The sequence below is a fragment of the Octopus bimaculoides genome, chromosome 2, assembly GCF_046866305.1.
Source record: "Octopus bimaculoides isolate indiv1 chromosome 2, ASM4686630v1, whole genome shotgun sequence".
In the NCBI taxonomy this organism is placed as follows: Eukaryota; Metazoa; Mollusca; class Cephalopoda; order Octopoda; family Octopodidae; genus Octopus; species Octopus bimaculoides.
This window is the reverse complement of record NC_142929.1, coordinates 39,063,500-39,076,854: the sequence shown is the minus strand read 5'-3', so window position 1 is coordinate 39,076,854 and position 13,355 is coordinate 39,063,500. Positions and strand designations below refer to the sequence as shown.

At 33.8% G+C, this 13,355-nt stretch overlaps 1 protein-coding gene across 4 annotated transcripts in view; it reads left to right on the top strand.

The window, feature by feature from the left end:
• Positions 1-530: 530 nt before the first annotated feature.
• LOC106875780 (monocarboxylate transporter 12-B) overlaps positions 531-13,355 on the top strand; it is a 32,827-nt gene continuing 20,002 nt past the window's right edge. The window contains exons 1-2 of one of the 4 annotated variants that reach the window (XM_014924041.3): positions 531-607; positions 11,799-11,975. In XM_014924041.3, the coding sequence (XP_014779527.1) occupies positions 11,825-11,975 (151 nt within the window). In that variant the 5' untranslated portion in view covers positions 531-607; positions 11,799-11,824. Of the gene's footprint in view, positions 608-4,150; positions 4,416-4,561; positions 4,781-11,798; positions 11,976-13,355 lie in introns of those variants that run through there. The other 3 variants (XM_089343722.1, XM_089343733.1, XM_014924042.3) reach the window with 3 other exon arrangements.

Below are 13,355 nucleotides of genomic sequence, written 5' to 3'. Positions count from 1 at the left end.
GAAGGTTACTCTGATGTAAAATCAGATATGCAGGGAATGGCATTGGACGTTTTGGGGATCTTTGGTTTGTGCTAGAGATCACGGCGCTCCCACATCCCTGAGCCTACTACTCATATTGGCACCAGTCATCTTCCTCCGGCTTGTCTCTGGATAATGTCAATAAAATGGAGAGGGTCTATGAGGTGTTGTGCAAGCCTTATTGGGCATAAAACTCTGCACAGGCATTGCCGACCTCTGTTCGATATGTGCATGCCCTCCCCCCTATATATGTATGTATGTATGTTACTTTGTTTACGCCCTATAAATTATTTGTTCAACAAAAGAGATCAATAGCGGAAGAAGCAGGCTTTAAAAAATAAATACTGGAGTTCGATTTCGATTAAAACCCTTCTAGGTGGTGCCCCAATATAGCCGCAGTCCAACGACTAAAAACAGTATAAAAATAGATACTCAATCTTTCTCTGAACAGATGATGTATTAACACTAATCATTGCATAATGTAGTTATCTGAGTGACCTCCCTTGTTCTGGACTAAACATTGTAATATTGAAATGTAAACTCGTGTTTGTCTTTCTGCTGCTTGGAAATAATCTCAAACGAAAATTCGGTAAATATAATTCATTTAATTTTTCTTTGGGTTGTGTTTATATGATATTGCGAATGAAGTTAATCAAATGTTGTTTTACCTTTACCGAATTTGTTTAAAAAATCTACTTTAGCATTATATTCGTTTAGGTAATGCTATATTTTTATTGTATTTTAATGTATTCATTCGCTTTTTATCGTAATCTAAGATAACTTATTTCAGCGATTGTTTCTGTTAAAGCGACAATCACTGACAAGAAGAGAACGCATGTACTATAACGCACACACATTAACTAACCACATTGACAATAGAAGAAAGATAAATTACAGAGAGAGAGAGAGAAAGAGAGAACGCATAAACTGACTACAGAGAGTCAATAGAAGAAAGATAAATTACAGAGAGAGAGAGAGAGAAAGAGAGAACGCATAAACTGACTACAGAGAGACAATAGAAGAAAGATAAATTACAGAGAGTGAGAGAGAAAGAGAGAACGCATAAACTGACTACAGAGAGACAATAGAAGAAAGATAAATTACAGAGAGAGAGAGAGAGAGAACGCATAAACTGACTACAGAGAGACAATAGAAGAAAGATAAATTACAGAGAGATTGGTGAGCCTTCTGCAAAAAGCGTCAATTTAGATACAACGAACAATAATTAGGAAAGTGCAAAAATAACTTTGATACAGGTATTATGAATGAAGCGACAGTCAGTAAATAGTATCATTTCGAAATTTATTTTGATTATAACACAGCGTTACATTTACTTGTAATGTATATTATATTTAACTCTTGTTGATATTGATATACACCCCCCCCCCATTCATAAACTTCCCTGACGAAAACTTTCAAATGGATATTTTTTTGTTAAACTTCTGAAATGATTTATTAAAATACGAAATGTCTTATTCTGAACAATGATTGCTTATAATTAACTAAACGCTGTCGCTGAGAAATGAAACAGTTATCTTACAGAAATACTTTTGCCATATGAATACCCTAATTTTAAGCATTTTTTTCGTTTCGGCCATCAAAATAGCCACGGTATTTTTATACATTCCACATTATTCTTACATTTTAATTGACGCCGCTTTAGTTAAAGGTTTCTCAGAAACTGGATCAATTCTTTTTTTGACCAAGTACTCAACCTTCTACATATTAAGTTATAAGGAAGAAAGGATACATTATTTAATAGGATCTTGCGTATGAAAAAAAAAAAAAAAAAAGGGACTGAGTAACAGCCGAAACGCCTAGCACGATCAGTTTCAATACAGCTAAGGCTAAATAATTAATTCGTTTTATTGGCCACAAGGGCTAATATCAATTAAAAACATATAAGGACAAAGACAGGACGAAAGTTACAAAAGGTTTTGTCCGAAAAGGTAGGAAAGTTCGTCTAAACAGAGGAAGAAAACGGAGAAAAGATATAATAAATAAATAGATAAATAAATAAGTAGAACTCCCAAAGGGGGAGGCGCTTCGAAAAAGGAAAGGTTACACGTGGAAAAACCCATAAAACCACGGGAGCCTGGTCAGAAAAAATAAGAAAGCGGTATAGAGCCCTTTCTCCTTTTACATTACCTTTTTTTTCTACAGGTGTATTCTCAGAATTGGTCCGTTTATACTGGCCATTCTTCCAACAGTCACCCATCTTTCAACGAATTTGCTATGAGACAGCACTTCCCTCTCTACTCTCATCTTCCTTTTCAAGTGGAACTTGAAAAAGTTGAGGCTAAATAATAACTTGAAATAATTTTCACCTACTTAAAAATGAATTTAAAATCTGAACACAAAAGTAACAGAGCAAATACTGAAACCGACTTTAAAGACAAACTATTCTGTGCTACTTTGTCAAGCTTGTTACTCCTTTGTTTGGCGGTCGTGGTATTTTTCTTATTAGTCGATTTTTATTTTAGACGTGTGTGGTGAGCTGGTTCTCGGGGATGTTTATTGCAATTAAAATTTTTGTACAGTTATTCTTTTCAATATTGTAGTTGTTGAATTTATTTGTGTTGTTTACATCACAAGGAAACCTTTACGCTTATCGTGGGCAAGCTACAGTCTGCGGGAGTTTCTAAGCGGCACACCTAATGAAAAATTACCTTTTTTTTTTTTTTAATAGTGCGGTTGGTTTGATGATGAGCCATGTCCCTTGAGGCCCATTTCTCGAAAAAGTTTGTCCATGCCTGCTATCTACGCGGTTGTGCGATGTACGAGAAATCGCAACCAGATATCCCTAGAATCACACACTCTTAAGGAACACGAACAGCAAAAAATAATAATAATAATCCACTTTGAACAGGTATAGTTTCAGAAAGTGGAGGCGCAATGGCCCAGTGGTTAGGGCAGCGGACTCGCGGTAATAGGATCGCGGTTTCGATTCCCAAACCGGACGTTGTGAGTGTTTAAAGCTCCACGAGGCTCCGGCAGGGGATGGTGGCGAACCCTGCTGTACTCTTCCACCACAACTTTCTCTCACTCTAACTTCCTGTTTCTGTTGTGCCTGTAATTCAAAGGGTCAGCCTTGTCATACTGTTTCACGCTGAATATCCTCGAGAACTACGTGTCTGTGGAGTGCTCAGCCACTTACATGTTAATTTCACGAGCAGGCTGTTCCGTTGATCGGATCAACTGGAACCCTCGACGTCGTAAGCGACGGAGAGCCAACAACAAGTTTCAGAAAACCTGGTTCCAAAACCTGTAAAATTAGGGGTGGCAAAGTGATTGGATCTGAGACTATATTGAAACTAAAACAGTTACAGCGTGAAAGTAGCCAATCAAAAACACACAAAAACTGTCACCATTCTTTTTTTTAATTTGATGCCAAAATTTCGTAGCACCAACTGCGACCTGGTCCCACTGCATCACTGTAAAATTGAATAAGCTCGTTCTTCATGAGCTTAGAGTGGGAGTGAATTCTAATGATTCGAAGGGCGCAGTAAGGAAGATCGTAGTACTGGATACCACATTCGTGGAGTAACCTCATGAAATGAAATGTTGGACCTGCTGGCGCTTCGGGCAAGCTTTTTTCGCAGCCCTTACTAGTATAACCTTTAAAAAATTATTTCGAAGAATAAAGATGCAAATCTTAAAAGAAGAAATAAAATGTTTATTTTCTTATTTCCACATTTTCCGCTTTGTATTTCGAAACTTCCGGGTTCAGTCCTACTGCGTGACACCTTGGGCAAGTGTCCTTCTATTACAGCCTCGAGCTGACCAAAGCCTTGAGAGTAGATTTGGTAGACAGAAAGTGAAAGAAGCCTGTCGTATATATGTATTTGTTTGTGTCTGTGTTTGTTCCCCACCATCGCTTAACATCCCCGTAACTTAGTGACACCGATTTGTTCGACTAAAAGCAGTGCTCCAGCATGGCCGCAGTCAAATGACTGAAACAAACGAAGAAAAGACTATATACAATGAGTTGCATTCAGTTTCCATCAACCAAATCCCGGAGCTATAATAGAAGGTGTCATGTATTGGACTGAACCACATTTATTATGGGGGATGGGGGGAAACTAACTGGTTTTTTATAACGTAATCTCTTAAACTATTAAAAAATTCGGTTACTTATATTAAGTGGATTAACAGGAACAAAGAGCCAGACATCAACGAATCTCATTTCCTTTTTGTTAATAGCAATTTTTTTAATTTTAATTTCAATCTATTACAAGGCCGAATTTCTGAGGAAACGGACCAATTGGTTGTATCGACTCCAGGCCAAAGTCATCGAGGGCGGGATCTAAACTGAAAAGTAAAGGAACACTTATTTACATATTCCAAAGCATGTTATCTGTCAGTCTAACTAATTCGCTACTTTTGACAGTTAACAAGTAAGAATTTCCTATCTATCTATCTATCTATCATCAAACAATCAATCAGCCACAAAAATGCGATTGCAATGTATACCTTTCAGCATTTTTTTCAAACATGTTTTCTACTAAAGGCACAAGGCCTGAAATTTAGTGGGTGGAGACTAGTCAATTATATCGGCCTCAATGTTTCACTGGTACTTACATCGACCTCAGTGTTTCACTTGTACCAGTGTTTCACTGATACTTCGAAACGATGAAAGGCAAAGTCGCTAATGGAACTTGTTTTGCTTCGCTGATTACGTCTAATAACCGCAAAATATGTCTGCAGTTATCACCCATTCCTTAGATTGACCTTTCACGTGCCATTTCGATTGATTTCCAAAGTAAAGTAAAACACATTTTACATTTTTCTTACTCACATAAACGGAACAATTTACCTTTAGATTATATTAAAATGATATCGCTAACTAAATTATTATTTTCTTCTCATCACTGCCTAAATATTATTTATTAGATATTGTTTTTCTCGTTATGTTTCAAGCATGATAACACAAACTTAACTGTGTTTTTCAACTCACCTCGTTTTATCCATGGTCCCTAACCTTTTCTCACATCACAGACTGGTTTCATACAAGGCATTTTTTCCACGGACCTGGAGATCACGCGCATAACAAACACAATAAAGTGCATAATATATAATTTAATTATATCATAATATAATTACATCATATATATATAATTTATTCTTTCTGTGCGGCCCAGTACCAAATGATCCATAGCCCGGTGGTTGGGGACTCCTGTTGTAGTTTATACAAGAGAGTAGATCTTGCAACAGAAACCATGTTTATGTTTTTTAAAGATTTGTAAGTGGAATCAGCGGAGAAAATGTTTAATGAGAAAATCCAGAAACGAGATATTTTCTCTTAAAGATCCTTCACTAATTTGCTAATTAGTGTTCAAAGAATTAAATAAATTAAATCACTCATCAAAATTTGTAAACCCCAAAGCAATGTATTTACTTTCTATTTAGAATTCGTATAATTTAACACACTCGCCGGTAAAATTTCCACTCATTTACTTTTGTAATGTAGCTCATTTCTAAATGGTTTTCTATATAATTCGGTAACTTAAACACCCTAATACTCAATTAAATGCATGTAGGAGAATTGAAGTGAGGTCCCATTCGGAAAGCCCCACGGGCGAGAGGTTACCCATGATTTTCTACATAACCCTGAAATTTAGACACCCTAATACTCAAATGCTTGCAGTAGAATTGAAATGAAGTCCTACAGGTTTCATTTCAATTCCATAACTATAGTTTTAACAGCACAACCATTCAGCCACTCACTTCTTTAAACATATTTTCACATGTAGTTAGACTATGATTCAAATCATGCACAGGCGACCTTTTACTAGAAGCGGGCTAGTCGCACTACTAAAAAAAAAAAAAAATTCTATGTAATTTTTTTAGGTGTTTCATTCGGGATCCGGTCAAAAGCCCCACGGTTGTATTTTTCGGTTATTTTTTCGTTTTTAGAATTTTTAGTTGAATGTATCGCCCCCAAGATTTTCTTTTACTTGTTGCTGTTATGAGACTGCAGCCGGCCATGGTGGGGAGAAGAATTTTTAGATGGCTGTGTGGAATCCAGAATTTTTTTTTTTAAGCTTGATGAAAACCACTCCTGTGATATAATTCATTTTTGTTTTTCTTTTTACTTGTTGCAGTCATTAGACTGCGGCCATGCTGGGACACCACCTTGAGGAATGTTTAGGCGATTATATCGACCCCAAAATTTCTTTAGATGATTTCCAACCAGTGAATGAAGTTAAGCCTAGGTCTCTCGACATGCTAGAAATAACAGCTAAATCTCTCGAAATTTTTTTATAACCCCTCCACCACACGGTTATATTTTTTGGTTATTTTTTTTTATTCTCTAAAACTCTTTTCACTTGTTTCAGTCACTGGACTGCGGCCATGCTGGGACACCGCCTTGAGGAATTTTTAGTCGAATGTATCAATCCCAGAATCTTTTTTGGGTGATTTTCAACCAACTCATAAAGTTAAGCCTAGAAAGTCTCTCCACATGCTAGAAATAACAGCCAAATCTTACAAATTTTTTTTTAATAATTTCACATTGACAAAAACGGAAATCACGGCTGTGAAAAAAAATTATTTTCCAAAATTCTAGTTTTTAAGTAAACAAAATATATTCGATCAAAAAATGGTGTCAAAAATCTATGCCCCTCACAAATAGTATATTGCATATGTTTCAATTATTTTCCACGTTTTTAGAATAATTGTAAAGTTTGAAAATGAAAATAAATTGGTACTACTTAAATATAGAGGTCCCTTAACAGTACTACTTAAATACAGAGGTATTACGTAAATACAGGTGTTACATACAAAACATTTCAAATGTAAGTTGTGTGGATGTATAATGACACCCTAGCCCTAAAGCTAACCCTCCCCTTCATATTGTTACGTAGATGCATCGGGACCTTTGTATCTAAGTAGTGCCAATAAATCAACTGTAACATCAATTATAAATTAACAGAACACAAGACTCTTTACTACTCAATGTACATGTCTGAATTCTAACAAAAGGGAAAGCATTTACTTCAAGAAGTGTGTAGAAACATACAAATGATAAGAAGTATGTTTGAATGACTAGCTTTTGGTGCCATAATTCTGTTAGACCTACAACAGCCGAGGAAAGGTTTCTACAAAATAAAATAAAAACCAAGGAGATTATGAAAAAATTTCAAGAGATTTGGCTGTTATTTCTAGCATGTGGAGATACCTTTTAGGCTTAACTTCGTGGCTTGTTGAAAATCATTAAAAAAATTCTGGGATCGTGACATTTGACTAAGAATTCTTCAAGGTGGTGCCTCAGCATGGCCTCAGTCTAATGACTGAAACAAGTAAAAAGTGAAGAAAAAAACGAAAAAATAATCAAAAAATATAACCATGGGACTTTTGTCCTCTTTCACACTTTAACTATGGAGCTTTTGACCAAGGAGCTTTTGTCCTAGGGGACTTCTGTCTTACACTCATTTCATTCATAAAGTCCCACGGGTGACAGATTACACATGATTGATTCAAAGTATAATAAATATACCTTTTCCATCATTAATTGTTTACATTCTGGGGTTTATGTTTAGCTAAGACTGAAAGAAAAGACAATGAAAAAAATAAACATTTTTTTTGTTAATAAATTAAAATAATTTCCATTTTTTTATTAATACCTGATAGTCTATTTACATAATACTTAGCTTTAATGCTTAGATTTTTAACAATTTCAAAGGCTTAACCTTTTATATCATTCACAAGATAAATTATGGAGCAAAATTGATGATATATCTTAGAAACACAAGATTTATATTTTTTTATATTATTCTTAAGATTTGAAAATAAATACTTATCGCTTTAACGTTCACTTTTCCATGCCTACATGAGTCAGACAGAATTTGTTGAAGTCAATTTTCTACATCTGGAAGCCTTTCCTGTTGCCAAACCTCACCTGTTTTCTTGTAAGGTAATATTTCCTTATGACTAGACACAGAAGATTGAAAACAAAGGATACTGCTGGCATTATGGTGACACTAGTTTACAACTGTTAGGTGACGTCAGGGCAAGGATACAGTAACACAAACATACCCACACATACACATGCACACAGGCACACACATGTATACATATAGATCTCTCTTCAGGTATACATAAAGATCTTCTTCAGGTAAAGAAAGATCTTTACAATAGTTAAAGCATACTCATCTCCATTTGGGATGTATGTATGTATGTATATATATATCATCATCATCATCATCATCATTTAACGTCCGCTTTCCATGCTAGCATGGGTTGGATGATTTGACTGAGGACTGGTGAAACCGGATGGCAACACCAGGCTCCAGTCTAATTTGGCAGAGTTTCTACAGCTGGATGCCCTTCCTAACGCCAACCACTCAGATATATATATATATATATATATATATATATATATATATATGTGTGTGTGTATATATATATATATATATATATATATATATATATGTATGTATATATATATATATATATATATGGAGAGAGAGAGAGAGAGGTAATGATGATAATGAATTCTCACATTGATATTGATGTATGTGAATCCATTTGCTTGATTAACTGGACAACCTACTCATTGAATAAGTGTGTAAAATGGTTGAGTATTCCATAGAAATTCTCAGGTAGAATCAATGTAACAAGGCTGGACCACTGATTTACAGGTAGAGCCCATCAATGCATTTCTGTTCTTCCCAATGGCGTTTGAGATATCATAAAATCAAAATAAGTGAAACACTTTGAAAAAACCAAAGCTGAACTGTAAAACTTCACATTTAAGTGTTTCTGATTATTTTATTTTATTTATTTATTTGTTGTTATTAATGTTCCTAATAACATCAAACATTAAAATTAGTTACAGAACAGTCTGACAAAAATAATTACACTGCCAAGACAAAAGAAACTAAAAATTATCCATTGTTCTTGAATTGAAACTCATTATCTGGGGAAAACTTTTATATAGAGGAATCTCTGTGGAATTTTCAAAATGGTTAAGCTTAAGTAATGTTGCCTTGGCCAAGAATAGTATCTGCTAAATTGCTGTGATAACAAGGATTATCTCTTGTGGTAAATGTGACACTGATATAAATTAGAGGATAATGAATTCAAGCTAGAAAACTAAATGGTGCAACTTGGTTATATGATAATATAGTAAATGATGCTAAAAGCACTATATGAGAAATATTGAAAGAGTGGAAAAAAATGGATTTTTTTTTTTTGTTCTGTTTATGATAAAAGCCAAATGGCTCGTATTTTGTACTGGGAAGATGAAATGTATGAAGTGTTTTGTATCTGGACTTTTGAGAGCAGATAAATGGATCTAAGCTTATTTGAGTTTACTTTTCATTTGAATATAGAATATAATGAATATTCTTGATGAATAAAGTATATGAAGAGAACAAAGGAAACCTTAATCTTTTATCTGTGAAATTAATTTTTCATGGTTATTCCAGTAATGATGTTCAAAAATAGAACTGGTATTTTATGCAAGTCTCAATAAACGTGACATATTATCATCGTCATCATTCAACGTCTTTCATGCTGACATAAATTGGACTCTCAATAGAAAATAGTTTCAAACATGACATTCTTTAACCAAAGATAGATTGGTGTATAAAACTGCTTTTCACAGTTAAAGGTAATGAAATTTTGAATGGATATATCTGATTTCTGCAGTAAAAGAGCTAACCCAATAAATTAAATAGAAGGGACAGAAGTAGAAATATATATATATATATATATATATATATATATATATATATAATATAAATAAAATATATATATATATATATACCCACACACATGCATATATGGGTACAGGACGTCACCAATAGTAAACAACTGCTCAAAGGGTGCTTTTTACATGCCACCACCACGGGATTCAGTCAAGAGAGAGAGAGAGAGAGTTGTCTAATTGATGATATAAAGACAGAAAGCAACATATCTTTCATTAATACTTTCCAAGAAATTGACTAAATTTATAAAAAAATGAATAAAACAGACAGTGCTTCAACAATGATTTATCTTTATTCTTTTGATTATATGCTAACATCTTCATATGAATGCTATGAGTTTTTACTATCGGACATACTAATTTATAACAAAATGTTACAGTGCAGATGAAGCTAAAGTTAATTAACAAATTGTCAGAGGTATGAATAAAGGAAAAACTTTAAGCAATACAATTAGTGCTTAAGACTTTTTATAAATTAAAGTTAATTATATAAACAGGCCAGTTTACTGACTTTCTTTTAATTAAAGTTAAGATAATCATTTAATGAATTTCAAAGTCAATAGAATTTCAGTTGATGTTTGGTTTCTTTTGAAATAAATAAACAAAACACAATTCTTCTGAGACAAAATACCAGTCTAAGGCAAGTAAATTTCCCAAAGTTCTGGTTTGTATTTTCCATACCTAAGAAAAGTTGACATACAAAGAAATTCTTGTAATAGATTTGAGTTTTTAAACCATATAAGCTGGTAAGTCCATACCATTTCCACCCAGGTTTTTCATTTTGGCAGCAATGAAACAAAGCAAGCATTAAATATAACTATTTTGACTAACCTAAAAGTATTTGATTTAGAATTACAATATGAATAATGGCACAGAAATATTATTCACGCTTTTGGTATTAGGAAGAACATCTAACCACAGAAAGCATGCCAAAGTTGACACTGGAGCTTGGTGCAGCACTGCAGCTTGCCAGGTTCTATCAGACCACCCAGCTCATGCTAGCATGGAAAATGGATGTTAAATGATGATGATGGTGGTGGCAGGGATGACAACGACAACAACAGTAATGATGAGTTTACATGTGTTTGAGGAAGTTATTATGAACTACACTGAAGCAAAGCAGAGTTTGAGTTCTAAGCTCTTAGATATATTTTGCATACATTTTTCCATGCTAGTATGGGTTTGATGAATATTTTATTGAGGTATTGCTTTACCGTTGGGTGTCCTTCTTGTCACAAATCTTCAACTACTTTTCGAGTAAAGAATCTCTTATCGCTTCTCAAAATACATTTCTAAAACCAACTTATACTGCTCATTATTAGCTTCATAGTTACTCTTAAGCTTAAGTAGAAGTTAAAATAATATTCCCTATTACTCTGCTCTATTGCAAGGATTATCCAGAGGAAATTAAGAAAATCTACAACTTCACTTAGCTGTTTGTTGTTAAACTTTCGGTTTTATTACAGATTGGAAATATCAAATGATGTTTGTTGAGTTAATATCTTACAATGTGAAGGCAGCGAGCTGGCGGAATCCTTAGTGTGCTGAGTAAAATGCTTAGTGGCGTTTTATCAGTCTTTGTGTTCTGAGTTCAAAGCCTGCCAAAGTTGACTCTGCTTTCATCCTTTTAAGATCGATGTAATTGACTTAACCCCTCCCCTGAACTTACTGGCTTTGTGCCAAAATTTGAAACCAATATCTAACAATGTAGGTGTTCGAACCAGTTATTTTCAGAACTTGTGGATGTAACTCATGGAAAAGAGGAAGACAATCGAGACATGGGATTTATTGATTTTGAAGTTAATTAGTAAATAAATTTATTTAATGCAGAACAATAAAAATTAATTTAAAATAGAAGTGTTTTTCTTCTATTCCAATTTTTGAATGCTCTTCAAAAACTAGCATATGTGAGGAGATACTTTGATTTATGCAATGTTATTACCATTCACTGCGTTTTTCTCATGGAGAAAATTTCTCACTGTAGACAAATGGTGTAAATACACCTAAATTAGCATGCAGCACCAACTATTCAGACTTATTGATTTATGTTTAATGTTTATATCTACAGTTCTATGATATATAAATACAAGGAAAATGAATTGCTTGAAAAAAACTGAAGACAATCAGACTTATTCAAAAAAGGTGCATCCAGTAGAAACCAAACCAACTGGTGAGTTGAAGGCACCTGATGGTGGTTGGGGCTGGTTTATAGTTCTTGCCAGTGCTCTTACACATGCCATAATCGGTAAGTATCAATTTAAAATGTGATCCTTCTAATTTATGTAATGTTATCATAGTTGCTTTGTAAGGCTGAAGTTTGCAATTTCATGTGTGTGCATGCATGCACATATATAGTATTTGTAATATTTCACTGTGAACAAATTAAAAAGTATTCAATACATATAATAGAATTACAACCTTTTGTATTTATTAATACAGTTGGTTGTTATTAAACCATCAGTGCCAACTGAACAGTCTTCACATGGAATTTTGATAAAGAAAGCTTTTTTCAAATGATAACAAGCTCAACATTGACATTTAGCATAATTAACAAAATGCGTTTGTTTACTTCCACTAGGTGAGTCAAACTTTGGGCTCATGGCCATAGTTCTAAACATAGGACTATTTTCATGGATATATTTTCGTAACCTTTCTATTTCTACATTGATGTATCAAAATACTATTTCAAGATAATATAGCCATCTGTGTATCATATTCAATGTATATACATCATTGATTGGCTAGTTGCTGCCTTGTTCATCCTGTAATAACATTCTTATGAACGTATTGTGTTCAAATCGCAATATTGGAGGGAGACAAAAATCACCCCAGTAGCAGCCTAAGTAACATAAAAAGAGGGCTATTTTAATTTAATACTACCTCACTTGCATATACCAGATCAAAAGATGGCTATTTTAATTTAATACTACCTCACTTGCATATACCAGATCAAGATAATATATTTTAAAGCAGTATGTAATTGGTAATATCTGATTCCATTTACATAGGTTATTGTGTTCTTGAGGCTTGAACATTCAATTCATGTGCGTTTTCCATAAATGATAATACGGAGATGTTAATATGGTGCATACAGACTACTAACTTCTAAATGAAAAATGAAATACACCAATGAGTTGATGGGAAGGTTATGGGTTCACCATTATCATCAATAATAGCTAAAGTCTATATGGAGCACTTAAAAGATTTTGCTTTAGAAAGTACAGCACTGAAACCTGTGCTTGATTAAGATGCATGGATGACACTTTTCTTCTTTGGCAACAGCAAGATATCCAAGTTGTTGTAGAACAGAGACTTATTAAATAATTCCATGTAGTTCACTCTTGAGAGATAAAACAATATCCTATTGCCATTATCAGATTATTATTGCATAAAAAAACCCAACATCTCTAGACTCTACTTAAATTATTAGTTTAGTTATTCATACAGCTTTAAGAAAGTTATTGTCAAAGGCCCAGGACATTAAACAAAGCTGATTCTCACCATTAAGTCATTTTACAAAGAAGAAATAGCATCTCAAAATACATTTCTAAAACCAGTGTATACTGCTCATTATAAGCTCCACAGTGAGTCTTAAGCTAAAGTAGAAGTTAAAACAACATTTCTT